We start from the raw sequence: 21,011 nt of genomic DNA, 5'->3' as shown, positions 1-21,011 counted from the left end.
TCGGTGGGGGAAATAAAGACTGAAGAGCATGACCTTGGGCTCTCAATTTTTTAAACACTCATTAATAAGATTCAGAAGTGGCCGGTGTCCTTGTTTAAAGTAAAATGCATATTGGATTACATTTTCGATTCCAGGCTTATTTCTCAGCGGAGAATGTAAGTGTTTCATCCTTCCGTCCTTTTGGTTGTCCATCTTCTGGCCGAATTTTAACCCTATGGGTAAAGCCAGTAGTCCATGGCACACAGTTGTGACCGTGAGAATTAAGACAGCCTCCAACGAGTGAGCCAGAAAGGTCTATGCCACACCCCTTTAAAAAAAACAAACGTTTTTTATTGTGCAATATTTTTTTTGTTCATTAAAGAAATATTTTATCCCGCCGCCCGTTGCCTGGCTGCCGGTAACCAGGGCATGTTGGGCCGGGTGTGACCACTTCCTGCTGAATTGAGCTGACTTGCTTGTTGCGGGAACATTTACCCTTACACTGCCAAATCGGCTTTTCTGTCAAGCTGCGCCATCTTACAGAAAGTGTAGCATTCTGGGGTGGGGCAGGATCATACCTTTGTGCACGAACAACATAATGAATTGTTAATAATTATTTAAAGGCTTTGCAGAGGCGCTTATCAACTAAGGAGCTGGTAAGCCTTCTCCAAAGGTACCCTGTGAGTTTACCAGCTTTATCTGGTCCCCTCTGGTCTGTACTACACTCGGTGACTGCCCCCTTGACATGAGTGCTGAATGTCGCACGTGGAGCGCTCTAGACCGACCAACTCATCCGGATCATAACATAAAAATTCTATGCGCGTTGATGCATCGACACCATTCCCAGATCGGTAACTGAAACCCTTAACAGTACAATGTATACATGAGTAGGTAGTGGCTGGTTACTATAGAACATGTATATTTCCTGCAGGTATACCCCCACTGTGTACATGTTGTAGGAAAACTGATGCCGTTGTACAGCGCTACAGAATATGAAGGTGCTATATAAAACGATACATAATGTTTACAGGAAGGGGTTTATACTCGCCTATAGTTCTGATTTAGGCTTTATGTAATTGTGCTTAAAGTAATCCTTTTCTTTTTTTTTTTTTTCTTTTCCTTGTAGGTGCTAGTAGTGACTCTACCGCAAAGACACAAACATGTTTAACTTAAGGACTTGTGCTGCTAAACTAAGGCCCCTGACGGCCTCTCAGACTGTTCGATCACTCACACACAAAGGGCCCGCGGCCCCCAGGACGTTTCAGCCAGTCAGGTGCCTTAGTACACCTGTGGCCGCGGAGCCCTTTCTTAGCGGGACTAGTTCAAACTACGTGGAGGAAATGTACTACGCTTGGCTGGAAAACCCAAAGAGCGTTCACAAGGTAAGGAGGGAACGTGGTGCTCTCCTGGGTCTTGCTGCTTTTCATACCCAGCGCTGTGCAAGGTAGGTTCCATCAGCAGGACGAGGAAGCCAACGGACGGCTACGCGTTGAAGGATCGTTTTTGTTGGAGACAAGTCCTTGGACCACGGAGAAACAACTTGGCTTGTTTGTTTTAAGGCTCTAATGTGCCTTCCACACAATGTGTTCTTACCGCACGGAATACTATGGAGGATGGTGGAAGTGAAGCCCTTTCAGCCAGAGAAGCTGCTGCATGGTGTGGGATTCCTGAAATGTTTGGCCTTTTGATCAGATAAGCTTTCCACTAAAGCAAATTTACTATGAGAAAACCGCCTTTCACCTACCAACTTTAGTGACCAAACAGAAAATAAATTTTGACTACAAGTGGATGACCTTACTAAATTTTATTATTGGGCAGCCATAAAGCCCATTTTATGCATTACATAGCAGTAGTCTACCCCATCAAATGTGTTTTCTGGGTTGAGCCTCAAACTTTTTTCTTTTTTCATGATCTAGCAGAGTGAATGTGGCTAACAGAGAGAGAGAGAGAGAGGGCAGGTGGTCTTAACCCTAATGGAGAATTCTTACATTAATGGTAGTCTGCTGCCTCATCTTCCACAAGGTGGAGATGGGGGGAAAAAAGCTGTTTTTCGAGCTTAAAAAATAAATATATATATATATATATACACACATTACCTTTCAAAAGTTTGGGGTCACTTAGAAATGTCCTTGTTTGAAAGAAAAGCATGTTTTTGTCGATTTTAAAATAACATGAATAGGATCAGAAACACAGCGCAGACGTTAACGTTTTAAATGACTGTTGTAGCTGGAAATGGTTGATTTTTCCATGGAACATCTTTATAGGCGCACGGAGGCCCTTTATCACTCCTGTGTTCCAATGGCACATTGTGTTCGCTAATCCAAGTTTAAGTTTTAAATGTTATTTGATAGAAAACAGTTTTGCAAATATGTTGGCACAGCTAAAATTTCCATGTTTTCCAAAAAAAACAACTAAGTGATCCCAATATATATATATATATATGTCTATATATATATGTCTATATATATATATATATATATTATATTATATACACACACACAGAAAATAGCCCTACGATAAATTTAAATTTTGTCGTTAGATTACGTGCATTACCAAGTTTTGTACTTTAGGTTAAAATAATGTACATGTCGCCTATTCTGTGTTGCCAGAGTGAGTTGCCATCTTAACACTGCAGGGTTTGCGATATTATTTTTGGAGGGCATGAATTGGTTCTGGAATTCTGATAAACTGAAATAAGGATATTGCCAGTATAGGCAATAACAAGGGCTAGTTTGATGACCCCCAACATGTAACTGCTGTAGAAGTTCAGTTCTTCTGTTGGTCAGTTCCTTAAAACTGCGAGTGTTCTTGGTATCATTACTTTAAAAGGTCAGTTCTTTAAAACAAATTAAAACCAAAGTGTGCCGAGGTAAATGGAAACTTCCACTTACAAATGTCATTATCTTGATAAGGGACCTTCTTATGTAGCAACACAAACTTCTATAATTTTATTGTTTTATCCAGATAAAACTAATAATTTAGGAATTATTTAGAGCTCAACTGATTATATGGGTTATTGTGCCATTAGCTAACACATAAATGATAAAGGAGTGTTTAGGACTCTAGCGTGACAATGGTATGGTCCAAAAATGGATCTTCACTGCTTTCGATATAACCAACTTTATTTATTCAAACTTCTAAAAACAATGCTTTCTGGCATGTGACAAATTGAGGCTGACCAAGATTGTACGGTATGTTTCCTCTGCCGCTATTACTTCAGTGCCTTACGAAGGTGACCTGAAGCAATCGACAACAATCTGAAGCCTCACAGTAAATACATATCATTTTCTGGCCCACCTAGTCTCTGCTGTTTTAGAAACAGGGGATGACTAATCAAGCAGATCCTGAGAACAGCAAGTTAAGATGGCTGCTCGCATGGTATACACGCTTACAAGGCACTAAGCTATTTAGCGTTCATAAACCGTCAACAGAAGAAAAAGTATTGCAGATGCCGCCCGAGAATACTTCCTCTGCCTTTTACTGTAGAACTCTTAGAATGTTGCTATATTTGTATACTGGATTTTAAACTGTAACAAACATTATTTTTAAGTTTAGTGTTTGCTTTGTTGATGTGCTCCAAATGATTGAGTATTTGGGTGCATCTTTTTGTATCTAAGCTTCAGTGGTTCTGGGGTGGTCCGGGCTCACATTAAGTCTCCTAAGAGCAATAGATGGACATGGACGTTTAGGTCCAGTAAACGGAGCGTTTCTCCCTCAGTTCTGGCTTTAAGTCCAGCCGTGCTGGGATCCAGTTTCATTGACCTGATAGGAATCCCCGTCTGGCAGTAGTAGTTCAGCGCCTCGCCACCCTTTACTTCCCATGACAGCTTGCAAAAACTAACTTTTCTGGTGGCCTCTGTGGCTCTGGCTGGACGCTTGCCTGGATGAGCCACTAGCTACTGTGCTGTGATGCCTGACCATGGGAAAGCTGTCGGATATAGCGTGTCTGGGCTTGGCTTTAGTGCTAATATGCTGATTAAGATGGCAGCTGAAACGTGACTCTGTTAGATGAGCCAAGTAGCTGGGACTCTGCCCCACACATTATGGCCTAACACTTATTTGTTTTTCACGCTGCAAACCCCACCCTGTGTATACTGGTATAATCCCACCGCTATCGGCTCTCTGGATACGTCTCTTAGCGAGGCACAATACCAGCGCTGGCTGCCGTGGCTCCGATCCAGTTGGCCTTGTGTTTGGAGAGGGTTAGAAGTCATTCTGTACAGACCAGTTCTTGCTGGAATAAATAATACGTCATTTGTGCTTGGCCAGGTTCCAGTGTGATGGGGAAAGCCACCTCCAGGGGGTGGGGCTGCTAGCTTTTAACCCATTCTGTACCGTTTGAACCACAATTACCAATAAACTATGTATAAACCATAACAAATGCGGGATTTATGCCCCAGCCCCTTACTCCCTGCAATACTCTGGGTGGGTATCGGTATGTTGATTGCGCTTCCCTTGACAAGCCTGCAGATTAACCCTTCCTGTAACCAATACCCCTCACCCCATCATTACTTTTAATGCTAATCTGTAGAAACTTTGTAGTTAATAAGAACTTGATGTTAATTCCACGCTGGGAAGTGCTTCTGCCGCAGATTCCTGTTTACAAGACATCTTAAGTGGAAACATGTGGGAGAAGGTGACTTGCTGGTCTGCCAATTTTTATGTACACCGTTTATCGATATTATATAATAGCACACGTTTTGTATATAACATGGGACCAGCTATTATAACTTCTTGATCCCTGCTTTCTCCCGATGAAGTGATGTCGCTCCTATCGCTAGGAGCTGCCGATTGCGGATTTACAGTCCATCTTGCTTGCATTCCTATAGATTCCTGTAAGGGTTAACTGCACCAGTGACACCGGGAAGGAAAGTTTGTCAGAGAGGACAAAAGCATTTGTGTAGGGAGCCGTTCCTTAACTCTGGCAGAGGCTGTCTGCCTGTGCCTTAATGTCACCTAGCACCCACAGTGGAAGAGCTGAGCAATGTAACTACCCACCCTCAATGCCATAGAACTTTGTTGTCCCCTGCTTCCATTGGCTTGTGGAAATGTTATTGTACTTATTGTGCGATGGGTTCCAGGCCTTCTGTCTTGTCAGCTATATCTGGTAATTACAGTCCCAGACTGTCTCAATCCTTGTGGTGTGGATGCCCCTCCCCCCTTCTCGTGACTTGCTAAGATTCTTAAAATAACCATGGTTGGGTGAGGAGGGAGTTTGCCCTTCTAGTTTATCTGAGCCTTCCTAAGGTGTGTTTTGTGTTTATAGTTCTCTCTTCGGTTTTTATTTAAGGTAATCTGATGACTGACGTTTCAGCAGAGCTGCTTTCAGGTTCCTCATGGTGGAGAACCGGCTTCACTGAATGCTCCCAATTCTTAGGGGGAGCTGGAGTAATGAAAGCAGATTAAGTACCCCTGGCCCTACTAGATGTACCCCAAAGACTTGTGTCTTGCAGAGGGATAGACAAGTTGTGTTGGTTCCTTCAGCCCGGCTGATCTTAGCTGTATGTAGCGTTTAGTTCCTTCCTGTGAATGGTGTTCTGCTCTTATGATTGATCAGGGTTTGGAAGTCTGTGGTTCCTTAAACTAGATCTCCGATGCTCCTCGGCAGGGTAATGGTAGTTGGCGTTCAGAAGCTACTGGAGATCTGATGGGTTGAGCTTCACTTGTGTTCAGTAGATCCCAGTCTTTTTTTTTCACGTCCATCCTCTTCTTTCTAAGCTTGGTAGGACCGGCTCTTCCCCCGTTGATCTTCAACGCGGAGAGGAGGAGACGGAGAACAATATAAAAGTGGTGGGAAAGGGTGGGGTAAATGCCAAGCTGTTTACTTTGCCAGCCCTGGCTCGTAGAAAAGTCTCATGTGCTTATGGGTTTTCCTGGTATACACAACATAATCTGCAGTTGTCTCCATAGAGTTAGATTGTTGGGTGTAACATATTGAAAATGGGTTTAAAAAGCAAAATTTGTAAAGTGGTCTTATCACTATAGCAACCAACTGGAATGTTCTTGCTGACTGGAGTACTGTATCGCTTTCTATGGTTATAACACTCTTCAGATTGTGTGCATTACCCTCTGGTGGTTCAAATATCATGCTCCATATTTGCTTCTTGTGTTGAAACCCTCAGTACAGGAGATCGGACATTAATGTCTATCCAAGTCATCTGGGAAACCGGCAAATTGCAAAGATCTACTGCTGGATTTCAGATACAGCACGCTATAGATTGTTAGCTCTATGGCACACTAAGCCATACACCAGGGGCGTCCAACATGCGGCCCGCGTGACCTCAAGGTGCGGCCCGCGTGAGATCGGCAGCCAGGATCACATCATCACAAGCCCTGCCGCTTACTTGTGGGAGGGTCTATTCTCTGCTCCAGTCCTGCCTCCTCTGTTGGGAGAACGAGGGAGGCCGCGCCCCCTGCTGTAGTCTGTGAGCGGCATCGAGAGCTGTAGTAGGTAAGGGGGTGGGGGAGGTTGTTTGAATGAGTATGCCTGTGAGGGAATGAATGTGTGAATGAATGAGTATATCAATGAATGAGTGTGTGTGTGTGATAGCATGGATGTGTAAGTGCTGGAACCTAGGCATGATGGGACTGTGATTGCTGTTAGCATGATAGGAGTGTGATTGCTAAGTCAGCCAGTACATGCTGAAACCTGGCTAGCTGCCCCCTTGTGTATTGATGCTGCCAGCAGTATGGGGTCTGCACTTACAGCCACCCTGTCCCAGCATGTACTGGCTGACTTGGCATGATAGGAGAGTGATTGCTAACAGCAATCTGCTAACAGCAATCACAGTCCTATTATGCCTAGGTTCCAGCATTTACTGGTTGCCTGGGTATGAAAAGAGTGTGTTTGCTGTTAGCAATCACACTCCTATCATGCCAAGTCATATTGTGGTGTGTTACTTTTATTAAGTGTGGTTACACACTAAAATTGTACAAAAATTACTGGTACAATGCCCAGCCAACCAGTACATGCTGGAATCTGGGTATGCCTGAGATTGTTGTTAACAATCATAATATATAATTTTTTTTGTACAATTTTGGTGTGTAACTTACTTTTATTAAAAGTATGTGGGGGGGGGGGTCATTTTCAGTTTTGGTTCAGTGAACCCTGAATTTTCGGTTTTGGTCCAGAATTTTCATTTAGCTGCATCCCTAGGATAAAAACTATTTCATTTTTACTTATCCAGAATCCTGAATTTGTAGTCACAAAACTTTCTAGGCCCAGAAATCAGTGAGAGGAAAAGTAAAGGTTTTGTGTCATTTACTTTATTTTAATCTGCATATTTTATTAAAGGCCATATATTCACACAGTGAAAAATGAGTGCGGCCCTCGCACGTATACAGTTCCGATGAAGTGGCCCACTGCAGAAAAAACTTGGACACCCCTGCCATACACCATTATCATAGCTGCTGAATTCTTGTACTTCGGTTTTATATCTGCATCGAAGTGAACCCATATTTAACAGATTCATGACGTTCTCCTTGTGAACAAAGAATGTAGCATAATATGTATAAAGGATCAGCAAGTTACAGAGCTCTACAAAGTTACCAGAATACAAGTTGATACACGGCTAATATACATTTGAACACTAATTGTGTTTTGCATCTGTGTAGGGCAACAAAATGTTTTTTTCCTATTGTAACGATCTCTTAAGTGTATTTTATTATGCTTTTGCGTTCTTACACGCTAATCTCAATAGTACATTTATGAAACTATATAGTAAAGAAGGGGTTGGTAAATTTGGTATGGGTCTGGAAGTCTGCCAAAAATGTAGGAGGCAAGTATTTTTTCATATTTCCCCACTGATTTGTCTATGGTGATGCCCCACCCTTTTATATATAGTAATTGGAGAAAAATCAATACAATGTTTATTAAATAAAGTTGATAAATGCGTTGGTACATTATTAAAAATAAATGAAGCAACATAAATGTACCTGGAATGGAGCTCCCTACGCCTGTCACGTGATGCTGCGTGACCTTGTGCAGTGCACATCCATGAAGCAGTCTCCTGCTCACCCATAACACCATGTGCTGACAGTCACACACACTCATGCTAACATAATACACTAACTTACACACGCCTTACAGTCACACACACTAACTGTGACTCCAGCACTATACATGTACACATACCTGCACTGTTCCACCTCTCACATTGGGGAGACCCGCTGTACCACTGCTTATCTGCTGTCATGAATCCAGCACCCTATGCTTTACTGCGATGGGCGCGGTGAAGCAATTGCCTTGGAGCACCCAGCGGGGTCACTTAATGTTCATTATGTGAACTTTACCCGCTTCACTGCGCCACGCGTGAAACAGTAGGGGCTGGATGTGTGATGGCAGCTCTGGCAAGTCTTTACCCCCTTGTCCTGCCAAAGCCTGGGTGCCAGAATGTGCTTTCTAGTCACCATGGCGACCTAGTACCCGGGGTTCGTCAAGCCCTTTTTTTTTATCTCTCTTTTTTTAAATTGACATGCAGATTTAAGGCCTCGCTGCAGTGTTTATCTAAGTGAAGCCGGCTTAAGCAGGTTAGTCTGCCGGTGAGAATGCCGGGGAAAGGCTTAAGGAATCTACCCTGATTCAGCGCTAAAACGGGGATCAGTGAAGAAAATTGTAATATAAAAGATCAGGCTTCTATAAACATTTTTTTGGGATACCTATGAATTTCTATATGTCAAAATCTAGCATGATCTAGGGGGTTATGACGCTTTGCGGCAGAAGTGAAGCATGGTAAATTCTTGTCTGTGGCTAAAGTGATTCTAATAAGGTGATCGGACTGACAACGTTAAGCAGGCGTCAGGCCGTGTCATGAAGTTGAACAGCAATTCTGTTGGGGAAATAAAGCTCTATCTGACGCCGTTCTTCATGAACATGTATGTTTGTATTGTCTTCTGCAATGATGGCAGACGGTTAGGATGTTGCATTTACCCCAAATCTCCACCATTCTGATGATCGTAAAATAAGTTTGTCATGTTTGAAGACAGTTCGGTTGATTTGTCTTTTTGTTCTTCCATTGTAGTCATGGGACATCTTCTTCCGGAACGCCAACGCCGGGGCAGCCCCTGGAACCGCTTACCAGAGCCCCCCACCTCTGGGCAGCAACCTCTCGGCTTTTGCACAGGCACAGTCACTCGTCCAAGCACAGCCCAACATCGATAAACTCGTAGAGGATCATCTCGCTGTGCAGTCTCTCGTCCGTGCTTACCAGGTATAGGAAATGTCACCCCGGCCATAGTTCATATACACAGATTGTTTAAATTGACACTGAACCCCAAGATTCTATCAGCTTCGATCCTTTCGGATTTGGGAGTGTGACTTATTCTTTTCCCGTATTCAGGTCTACCCTTCACTTATGTAATAAGTAGTTACAGTACCTGATCTGTTTTTAAAGGGAAAATAGCATTTAAAATAACACCCTAATTTGCATAGTATAGCAGCCTATATCTTAGACTGCCTTAGTGGCATTTGCCTTCATGACCCACCTCTGTTTGTTCATGGAACATGTCTCAGCACCATATGTATATATGAATCTAAAAATGCATCAAAAAATTTATTTAGGTTTTGTTTAAACAAAAAGCAGGTGCAGATCATCCCCTGTATTTGTGACAAACCAAGCTGCCTCCCGGTATCATTATTGTTACAGTAACAGGTTAAACTATTTCCCGGAGCAGCCCTTACCCCGGGGTGAATAGATAACTGATCTGTTTTTCTTCAGTGCCTAAAAGAGAGGTATGCTTAAACTAAATCCAAAAACATGCATGTAAATATATCCTCCACAATGCAGCAAATACTTCTGCAGCATGAGATTATTTTTTTTATCATCGGCGTCTGCCTTTAAATCTGCTCCTGGCAGCCGTCTTCCCCCCCCCCCCCCCCCGCTGTTGATCCTTTGCCTTCCAGTTCATTGACACGCTGGGAGTGCTGCAGGGTTTGTGGCTAATAACATCACGGTGTGAGGGGCAAAGAATTGCTGTTAACCAGTTTGTCATTGCTTCCAGGTGAGGGGTCACCACATTGCAAAGCTTGACCCACTCGGGATTAGTTCTGTTAATTTTGATGAGACTCCAGTAATTGTCGGTTCTCCAAATATCGGTGAGGATCTTTGCAGCAAACTTGTTTTAACCTTTTATCTACTTTTCCTTTTTTTTTTTTTTTTTCTCTTTCTTCCTTCTTTCCATCCCTATCGTCACCTTCTTGCCTTTATCCCTTCTTATTTCCTTATTTTTTTTCCCTCCCACCTAAACTTCCTTTTCCCAACTCTCCCATCTCCCCCTGTACCTCCTTTTTCTATCCCAACCACCCTCCTTTGGAAACTCTCTTCAATATAGATCCGTGGGCACCACGTAGCTCAGCTGGACCCACTTGGCATTCTGGATGCAGATCTGGACTCCTGTGTGCCAGCTGACATTGTCACGTCCTCAGACAAACTCGGTGAGGGCAAAGAACTACGCTAGTGTGGCCACCGCTTTAGCGCCTCCCTCTCACCCCCCATGTCTGTCTGTCCCCCAGCTCGCTAGAATGTTGGCAAAGAGAGATCACAACTAACAGCTGAGGGCCACCAAAGTGGCCCATGATTTGAGTCCAAAAATCTGATCACCCCATTCATTCATTCATTCATTCACGTAACGGCTCTCCCATATTACAGTTCTGAGAGCTGCCAGTCACTGGCGCCCAATACTGAAGAGCTAAAATAATCTTCGGTGTTCAAGGGTTATGTGGAGGGATAAGTAATAAGCTGTTAGTTTGACCTCTGACTATAGATTAATACCGATTGGTCAGACCGCCCTCGCTGCTCTCACGCAAGCAATGCTAACATAGTTTAGCGTGTAGAGTAACCGGCACTAACCACGGTTTGCGTGCATGCGGGGTGCAAGCGCACACGGGTCGTGTGTGTGGATGCGAGATACCTTGTGCCGTGATTGTGCTTGCTTTGGGGGTTCTAGCATGCGGTTTGTGAGCATGACTCAAATGTATTCTGAACTATCTGTGTAACGTTCACAGGGTTTGACATTAGAAGTTAGTGGTTCCAAGGTACAGAAGGTATAAATTGAACCATCTAAGTGTTCCAGTGCAGTTCAAACCAGTTCGATAGTCTGTCAGCCCTGCGTGTTCTCATTAATGCCTACGGTGTACTTGAAAGTGTCTGTTGTGGGAAGCCTTATGCGGGTATATCAAGGCCTTTTGTGTTGTTACTGTTTTCTGCTTTGGAGTTGTTTGCTCCAGCAAGGGTTTTCACCCCCCATGGGTCTTATTGCTGGGGAGTGATTTTTCAGGGCCAAGCCTAGACTAATGTAGTTCACAAAGCAAGTAGACTTTCAAGACAGCCCTCCACTCCAGCCTCAGCCCTTCTTGTAGGAGGATATCTTGGGGAATGTCAAGTTGGACATAATATATTCACTAAACCGGGAGGTTAAAATGTTTTCTCTCTTACAGGCTCCCAGTTTAGTAAATACATGTCTGATTCTGTCATTAAGTCATTATCCCCAATTCCATGGATATCCGTGGTCCTGGTAAAATGAGTCCAAACGTTTTTCCCAGCATCCTAGATATTACTCCATTCCTCCTTGCCTGATAAGAGAAAGACATTGTGACTGCGATGTTATCTGAACGGGACATTCTGTCTGTAACATTAAGAACATTGACCAGGGTTTGTCATTAAATGTTCTGCTCCTGTGTGGATACAACGTTCAGGTGATGGATCCTCTCGGTAAAGATGATCAGATCTTGGTTTCGGCTGTGAAATGGAATATGAAGGAAACCATTGGAAATCACAAATGAGTTATAGCTTTTATATGTAAAATAGCTTCACACATACGGTTTCAAATCCAGCTGCGTCCTTGGATGAAGTGTACGTTCTTTGGTAAGTAGGCCCTGACTCGATGCTTTACTACTTCCTGCACAGCCATGGATGACGCCACAGCAGTCCCAGCCTGGATTGCTCTCTGGTGCATAGCCCGTTCTGTTACACAGAAGCCAATGTGTAAGGCCGTTCGGTGCATTGTTACAAGCGCTACATCTACTGGAGCCTTTTAAATTCAGTGTTATGACGTTACCCCAGTTAGGGAGTGAGCGTAGACTCACAGAGGAGGTGTAGGTATCCCACGGTCTTTATGGAAGCCCATCAGCACGTGGTGAGCCGACGGCCACCTACCTGTGCCAGCACTTCTTAGGTTAATTGTGCTACTGCCAAAGCTGGCATGAGTGAGAAATATATATTTTTGGGGGGGTTTTATTCCTGTTACCTCCTATTTATTATAGGTATATAAAAAAAAAATTTCTCCTTTAGGTATTATAGAGGTACGATGTTCCTCCCCCACCACCCAAATAATTTGTACCTGAGGGCTGTACGGGGAGATGTTTGTATGTTTTCCCGTTGAGTATGCTCGCTCCCAGAAAGGTTTCTCGCTGGCTTAGTACAAGCCCGAAGCAGCGATGCATTTCTTGCATGGAACGCATTAATATGCCTGGTGCATATTATGCTGCGGCGTTAGCGATATGCGCGGGAAGCTTGTTTACGTGAAGCACTGCTCTATCCCGGTTTAATTACTTTGCAGATTAGGTTTGCACTTTGTATTATCCCAGGCTTATGCTCTTGATGTTTTGTGTTTAAAGATTCCTCTCTGTTTCCCCCCCCATGCTGCGCCCTTCCTCCCCTTGCCCCATCCCCCCCCCCCCCATTCTGCCACCTCTCCTTCTACCCCCACCCAGACCTGCCAGCATTCCTGGATCGACTACATGTTCTCACGGTGGGAGGTAGGGAAGCACATCCTTTTCTTAAAGAACACCCATCCCATTCCTCGTTCCCAACCTGGTTTGGGAATGCCCTTGGTAATCTGATTTAAATGCCCCCTCCCATTGGCAAAAGGAGACAGCAGGTTTAATTTACACGGGTCACGCAAAAAGTAGCAGCAGTAAAGTGTGTGTGTATGTATATGTGTATATGTATATATATAATATAATATTTCCAGCCAGGTTTCCCTGCAGCGACCGGTGCGGTGCTCGTTCCGCTAGGACCGTTCCACTGGTTACTGCAATAAGAACACCGTCTGTTTTGGTACTCAGAGCTTACACTCGCATTGTAAAGAGTTAGAAGTCATGTAAAAGTTTATTTTTGTACTGTCCCCAAGTAACAACTCCCAGAAAAGGAGCTATCAGGAGGTGTTTGTGTTACCGCGTCGAGGTCGTTGGGTTAGCAGCTGTGGGGTCGCAGATCTCGTGTGCGGCTCTGCAGACCCCATCTCCAGGAGAACATTGAGGAGATCGGTCAGTGGAGGGCGACCAAAATGGTCAGAAAAATTAAGGCTGCTCAACATGTATGACTATCCTGACTCTAAGACAAGACCAAGGACTCCTTTAAGTCTGAGTCCTTATATCAGTCCTTATAACCCTGGATAACCAGCTCTGCTGATAGACAGATGTCGGCAGATAGCTGCCAGGTAAGTTGTCCAGCAGAGTGAAACCAAGATCCAAATGGAGATTGCTATATCTTAAACTCTGTTTCTGAATGAATGTGACTAGCCGCAGCCGGTCGCTTGTATGCCAGCTGACAACTGCGATTGGCTGGTCTCGTTGATTTATTTGAAAACTCTGCTCCTAATGTAGTAGTACCACAGAGCACATGCTTTCGGTAGAGGTGGTGTTTGGAAACCTCATTTCCTTTCGCCAAAACCATCCAGCTATCATATGCACTTTAATACATATATCTGAGTAACACCTTTTAATTAACCTTTTCCTCTCTTGCGGAGGGGGGTGGGGGTCATGACAATCCCTCTTTTCAGTCCTGGCTGCAGAAACCTGGTAGTGTTTGCCTTCATAGGAAATGGCAGACAGGGGGAGATACAACTCACCCTTTAGTGAATAAGCACCATTGACCCCCGCCATACATTCTGCAGATCCAGCTTAATACGCAAGTACATCTCTATCATGAAAGGATACCGGGCTGTTTGTTTAATGGTTTTCAGGCTGAATTCTGCCGAATGCCTAAATTGTGTTTATAGAACAATGACTGTGTTGTGGCTCAAGCTTAGAACATTATGTTCTGGCGTCTCCGGAAGTTTATCGGAATTCCTGCTGGTTCAGCGTTCAAAGTCTCGTTGCACTTGGTTAAGGAGCCGGGGGCGCCATTGATCGGTGTCTCATGCAGAAAGTGCATGTGTCCAACGTGTATCTAAGCCGAGAAAGCCTGTTACCCCCGGAGTAGAGGGAACCGCGTTTCCGTGTATATGTGATCGGTCACATGGGGAACAAAAATAAAAGCCAGAGAAGTGAATTCCATGTCCTGCTGGGAGCTTATAGCACTTCTGTACGGAGAAAAATATACATTTTATTTCTCTGAACCATCCAGGGTTTAAATGAAAAGGATTTGAGTGAAACAAAGCTTTTAACAGAATACATTGTTACGATGAGTCATTCTGTGGGGCTAAAGCTGTATGTATTGCGTAATCTGGGAGCATCTCGGGGCTGCCTGCCTGAATCGTACCTTCTCCAGGGGGTGGGGCTTCTGTCGGGGGGTGGGGCTAGGCAAGTTACTATTTAGAAAGGCAAAGAGTGGATCTAACCTGTGCGGCTGGCGGGTACGAGCGGGCATTGAAGAGCCTCGATGTCAGGGAGGGTAGCATTTTAAGGTCTGAAGTCTTTACATCAGGAAAAGCAGGCAGACTAGACGGGCAGGGTGGCTCTTATCTGCTGTCAGCTGTTATGTTTCTATGTAACCTTGTAAGCTGTCCCCTAAATATTGTTGAGCGCAGGGCTGAACCCCTCCAGTCTCCAAGGGCTGCAATGAGCCACACATTCTGCATATTCTTCCCTGAAGACAATCTGTTTTAGTTATTTTTTTCATTTAAATGCCTTGCTTTAGTGTATACTAAACTTGTGGCCATTGAGTGCTGGAGTTGCGCATCCTTGATTTAGTGGTACGTAATGTAGGGCATTATGACTTATACATTATCTGGGCAATGTCGGAAGCCAATAGAGAGGTAAGGGTAACTGTTTTAAAATGGATTTTCTGCAGTTTTTTTTTTTTTTTTTTTTTCTTTTCATTTATGTGGTTAAGGACTTGTGGCCAATTATTTTGAACCGCTGCTGTCTTTTTACCATCATACCCCTGGATGTGGTTTCTGATGATATGCGATGACATCAGAGTTAAATTGACAGAATTACATTTAGGGTATTTTGACCAGGGGGGTATTCGATGTGGTGCTTTGCAGTTATCTGTTAATAAGGAGAGCTGAACAGTACAAGGATGACTCTGTAACCATTACGGCTCTGTCTTTGCACACAATTGGATTATATCCTGTTACAAGGCGCTACAAGACACGGCCTCAAATTTCTCTAAATTCCAGTCTAGTAAGTTAAGAGGCTTTTTTGCGGAGAAGATTTCTCGTGTTACTAATAATCGAGCCACAGCTGAGCAACCAGATGTGGTTTTCTCCGTGTTCTTTGCTCAATCCCAGGTGACAGGTTCAGGTTAGAACACACAGGAGAAATTGTAACGTCCAAGAGAGAATGCGTTGGAACGTTCTGGATATTTCTTGTTTAGTCTAACACAATATACACTATAGCAGGGCTTGACAAATTTGTTGTGAATATAGGCGCCAGCTAAAAAAAGTTGGGAGCCAGGATTTTTTTTTTAAAACTAACAGTTGGTTAGGAGTGATCCGATCATCATCAGCCCACTTACTAAACTCACAGCGTTTGACCTGGATTTTTTTTTTTTTTTTTTTTTTTTTTTTTTTTTAACTCTTACAATGCCGATGTTCCATTGGAGTACAGCATTGACTGATATTTAGTCCCCACAAGCTTGTGGGGACAAATGTTAACCCCTGCAATGCCACAAATGTGTCATACACGCTCTCATGGAGCGATCGGGCAGCAGGGGAGGTTGGGGCTGATCACCACACTCATGTGGAGACCGAAGAACCCTCTCCCCCTGTCCCTGAAGCTGCCTCTGGCAGCTGGGACGCAATTGCTGGGAGCGATCAGGCAGCAGGGGGGTGTTGTGTCAGGTCCCCACACTCAACCCCCTTCCCTGAAGCTGCCTGTGGCAGCTGGGATGAAATTGCTGGTCTATAGACCAGCCATTGCATGGGGGCTTCCATGCCTACAGAAGTCATCAAAGGGCTTGTGGGGGCTCGTTTTTGCTGTTGCTGGGCTTCCAGGCAGACCACCAGCAGCAGAGCCCCGTACAAAACGGAAATTAACCCCTAAAATGGTGATCGCGGCATTGAAGGGGTTAACGCTGCACTGTCGCTCTCATGGAGCGATCAGGCAGCTGGGGGGGTGTTGGGTCAGGTCCCCACATTTGTGTGGGGACTCAATCAACACTCAACCCCCTTTCCTGAAGCTGCCTGTGGCAGCTGAAAACACGATTGCTGGTTTTCCTGCAACCGCGTTTTCAGCCTACAGTATCACTCCGTGGGAGGGATCTCAGGCTCGGGGGCGGGCTCGGAGTGGCTGTGCTGTCTGCCGACAGCAGCAGCGCCCCCGCGTGGTGACGCGGGGCAGTTTTTTGTGAATGTAAGAGGCTGGCAAACACCTAGGCGCCAGGACATGGCGACCTGGCGCCTGGGATTTGTCGAGCCCTGCACTATAGACAGAACCGATCCGACTCCAGGCTGTCATGGGCAGTAGTAGTACACTATATTACAGGAGGTGCAAATTCTAGCATATATTTCAGATATAAATCTGAATAAATCTAACATTCTGTAAGCCGCGCTCTGCTACAGTGTGACCGCACACTCCCGGCGTGAGATTTTCTCATCTGCTGGGTTAAAACATTGGTTTGCATCTGGTTCTAGATGGCACCGTATTCTAGAACTGATGGGCATTTGCCTGCAAAGTTCCTGTTGTTGTGCGTTGTGCTAATGACTGATCAGCTGCACTTTGTTATGTAGGGTGTAGTTAAGCTGTGCCTTAAAACTGGCCTTTAGTTTCAGGACTAATGTCTCTTCTACCCCCTTTTACCCACCGTCTTGCTTCCTTCCCTGTGACCCTGCTGTTTTTTCATTTGCTGCTTTCATTCTACCTTTACCAACTATTATGTACTCGCCTGTTTAAATGCTGTACCCTCCTCTTCCTCTCAAACCCTATAACAAATCCTACACATGGCTTTCAAACACTGATTTCAACTGTTTGGCATTTTCATTCTCCATGGCTTCTTTCCATGAATGGTTTGGTTGGCATCAAACCCATCCTTCTGTGTTCATCACGTCTTCATTAACCTGCATTACTATGCAATGGTGCCCATTCTGTGTATGTACTCTGTCGCGTTACTTCACACGTTTTCTAATGGCCTCATTGTTGCTTCTGCTTGGCTGGCTGCATCATGTTCCTCCTTCTGTAACGCCACCTCCTGTCTTCCTCTGACCACTGCCCACCTCAGGGTTTTATGGACTTGAAGAATCTGATCTGGACAAAGTCTTCCACCTGCCAACCACCACATATATTGGAGGAAATGAGACCGCCCTCCCTCTTCGAGAGATCATCAAGAGGCTTGAGGTATGTGGGTCAGATCTTGTTTCCTTACCGGTGTGTCTTACCTTATCAAGAATATCAATGGAGAAAAAAAACTTCCTTCCCGCTGTCATCTCCCTGTTTCTTTCCATCAGTCTGCCTACTGCCAGAACATCGGTGTTGAATTTATGTTTATTAATGACCTGGAACAGTGTCAGTGGATTAGGGAGAAATTTGAAACCCCAGGTATCATGCAGTTCAACAGCGAGGAGAAGCGGACCCTGTTGGCCAGGCTTGTCAGGTCTACAAGGTATGATCTTCTTTCCTTCTTTTGCTTAGCTGGATGGAGGCCCGCAGTTGTATTTCTTTCTAACCTTTGCGCATTAGCCCTTTTTATACATTTTACTTACTGTATTTGCATATGGGTGCTAATAAAATCAGAAAATTCTAAAGGAACCAAAAGCCTCCATTATGAATAGTGGTCTGTGGCATTAGATGGCAAGTTTGCTTAATGCCAGGCTTTCTGTGACCTCTCTGTGCAGGTTTGAAGAGTTCCTCCATCGCAAGTGGTCTTCAGAGAAGCGTTTTGGATTGGAAGGCTGTGAGGTGTTGATCCCTGCTTTGAAGACCATCATTGACAAATCTAGCGAGAATGGGGTGGATTATGTTATTATGGGGATGCCCCACAGGTAACCACTCCTAATTCATAAAAGAATCTCATAACCTAAAATCACTTGTTCAGATCCTTGTCGCTACCATCTGGGACATCTGGCATATCCAGGGAATACACAAGTTAACATCAACCAGAACTGAGGGAATTCCAGGGACTTTCTCAGAGTTGCCTGTAGGTCTTCATTATAATTAAAGCGTTCCTCACCTTAAAGAAGTTTACATTGATTACAACATAAGTTAAATGTTCCGTATTTTAACCCTTTCATTAAGAGCTGTCCAGACATTGCTAACCAAGGATATCAACTTAAGGGCACAACACGGCAGGCGCGTCCCATTGAGAATCGGTTCCCTGGTGGCTGACATTTTTAGGTGTGTTACTCTGTATATTTTTCACTTACCGCTGTTATCTGTTGCGTAGAGGGCGTCTGAATGTGCTGGCTAATGTCATTCGAAAGGAGCTCGAACAGATCTTCTGTCAATTTGACTCCAAGCTGGAAGCTGCTGATGAGGTTAGTAGCACTCGCTTTCTGTCTGTAAATCTAAGGGGAAGAGCTGCTCGTAGCTGAACCTCACGATTCTTCTCCGCAGGGCTCCGGAGATGTAAAGTACCATCTAGGAATGTACCACAGAAGGATAAACAGAGTAACAGACCGGAACATCACCCTGTCTTTGGTGGCCAACCCATCCCATCTGGAGGCCGCTGATCCAGTGGTTCAGGGCAAGACGAAGGCTGAGCAGTTCTACTGCGGAGACACAGAGGGCAAGAAGGTATGAATGTGGGGCAGCTACTGTGGGCAGACTCCATGTTTCTTTTGCCTCATGCTGACAACAGATGTGATGATGCTTTTCGCAGGTTATGTCCATCCTTATACATGGAGATGCCGCGTTTGCAGGGCAAGGCATTGTCTACGAAACCTTTCACCTGAGTGACCTGCCGTCGTACACTACGCACGGCACCGTGCATGTGGTGGTCAATAACCAGGTACAAGCCTTATTATTAAACATGATTACTCGCAGCATTAAGATAACACGCTTACTAGACTCGCATATTTCTCTTAGCTACTTTCAGTTATAAAGTTAAGTCCATATGCTGGGCCTGAATGTTTTAAAGCTTATATTTGTGCCTTTTTGTTTACACCTATATTTTATAAACTGAGCGGGGAGCAAATTTTGACAAGGAATTTAGAATGCATCTAGTGATATGCTCTCAACATATTCTCTAGCTACTGGGTTCAGGATTACATTCTGAAAAATTCACCTTTCCTGGCATAGGGAGACTGCACTTTTAATGCAAATGAATGGAATGTAAATTGGCATGGCCTTTCCTGTAAGCGTAATTCATATAGATATATAGATGTGTCTATATAGATGTCGCAGAGCTATGTGAATAAAAGGGATACCTCTAGATCTGCTGGCATTGTGAAGAGGGGGCAAAAAAATCCACACAGGCTTCATAGTTCTCATTCACAAACCAATCTACCAATAAATTATGATGAGTATTGTAAGCACTTAACTGATCTGGTTTGTATAAACCTGCATTTCTGGCTTTCTTGAGCCAGCTGTCCTCATCACCCGAAGGCTGTTCTCACGCATTTTGTTCATTTTAAGATTGGATTCACCACTGACCCTCGAATGGCCCGCTCTTCCCCTTACCCCACGGATGTGGCGAGAGTCGTGAACGCTCCTATCTTCCATGTAAATGCAGATGACCCCGAAGCCGTGGTGTACGTGTGCAATGTGGCAGCTGAATGGAGGAGTACGTTTCACAAGGACGTAGTGGTGGATTTGGTACGTGGCAGCTCTGCTACCCCCTAATACCTGAGCGCTTACGTAGTGTTTAAGTATATTATTATTATATTATGTTGTACATCAACTGTGTAATATGGGAGATGCTTAGCATCACCAGCCTAGGCATTGAGCACCAATGTGTATTTCTGTGCCACGTGGGTGGTTAGGGAGATCAGAGCTCCCCAATCAGCTCCGCTCTGTGTCTAGAGCACCGCAAAACCTAGAATTGGGTCGGTGAGCAATTAGAAGTCCTTCTCATGGAAAGGACACATTCATCTAGAGCAGGGGTGTCCAACCTGTGCCCCTCCAGCTGCTGCAGGACTACATCTCCTATAACACTCTTTCAGCTAAGAGGCTGGCTGAGGAGTGTCGGAGATGTAGTCCTGCAGCAGCTGTAGGGCCGCAGGTTGGACACCCTAGATCTAGAGTTTGCAAAAAATTAACTTATCCCTCTGGGGGAGTACGGTGGGTACCCTTTTTAATGCATACAGAAAACCCACCCAACACGAGGACCAGTCTGTGCAGAGGCCATTTAACTGCAGACATCTTCCTACAGAAGATCACAGGCAATAATACTCCAAAAATACCCACATTATTATTATTGTTTTATATAGCGCCATCAAATTCAAATGGGTACTAGGGATTATAATGGCTGTACGCACTCTTCTTTGGTAAGACAGGGAGTAGATGGGTACAGAACACACACGAACTGCAACAACATATTTCACAACCAATTCCAAACAAAGTACCCAGTCTCTACACCATACATACAGTGCATGCGGGTCTAGTACGGGATCGTCACACATATTCTGTCCCTTTTCTAGGTCTGTTACCGCAGGAACGGTCACAATGAGATGGACGAGCCCATGTTCACGCAGCCGCTGATGTACAAACAAATCCGCAAACAGAAGCCAGTGCTGCAGAAATACGCAGAGACTCTCGTGTCCCAAGGAGTGGTCAACCAGCTGGAGTATGAGGTACGGCACAGACCTACGGACTGGAACAATGCTAGCTGGAAGAATTTTAATCCCCAAGCGCGGTGAACGCTGGCGTTCTCTCCTCATTCAGAGCTGTGCCATGTATCGTATCTGTTATAAAAAAAAAAAAAAGGTGGTTGGCC

At 44.6% G+C, this 21,011-nt stretch overlaps 1 protein-coding gene across 2 annotated transcripts in view; it reads left to right on the top strand.

Moving 5' to 3' along the window:
- The first annotated feature begins 1,139 nt into the window (after window positions 1-1,139).
- Window positions 1,140-21,011, top strand: part of LOC149300230 (2-oxoglutarate dehydrogenase complex component E1) — a 27,610-nt gene continuing 7,738 nt past the window's right edge. Inside the window, exons 1-12 of one of the 2 annotated variants that reach the window (XM_089485620.1) lie at window positions 1,140-1,361; window positions 9,000-9,188; window positions 10,309-10,411; window positions 12,689-12,733; window positions 17,361-17,476; window positions 17,587-17,741; window positions 17,974-18,120; window positions 18,522-18,612; window positions 18,692-18,871; window positions 18,957-19,085; window positions 19,712-19,891; window positions 20,716-20,868. In XM_089485620.1, the coding sequence (XP_089341746.1) occupies window positions 1,140-1,361; window positions 9,000-9,188; window positions 10,309-10,411; window positions 12,689-12,733; window positions 17,361-17,476; window positions 17,587-17,741; window positions 17,974-18,120; window positions 18,522-18,612; window positions 18,692-18,871; window positions 18,957-19,085; window positions 19,712-19,891; window positions 20,716-20,868 (1,710 nt within the window). The remainder of the gene's footprint in view (window positions 1,362-8,999; window positions 9,189-10,308; window positions 10,412-12,688; window positions 12,734-17,360; window positions 17,477-17,586; window positions 17,742-17,973; window positions 18,121-18,521; window positions 18,613-18,691; window positions 18,872-18,956; window positions 19,086-19,711; window positions 19,892-20,715; window positions 20,869-21,011) is intronic. The other variant, XM_089485622.1, reaches the window with a different exon arrangement.

Source organism: Sceloporus occidentalis, unplaced genomic scaffold (assembly GCF_023333645.1).
Source record: "Sceloporus occidentalis isolate IW3139 unplaced genomic scaffold, rSceOcc1.0.p SCAF_26, whole genome shotgun sequence".
Classification (NCBI taxonomy): Eukaryota; Metazoa; Chordata; class Lepidosauria; order Squamata; family Phrynosomatidae; genus Sceloporus; species Sceloporus occidentalis.
Note: the sequence above shows the minus strand (reverse complement) of the source record. Positions and strands in the feature narration are given on the sequence as shown.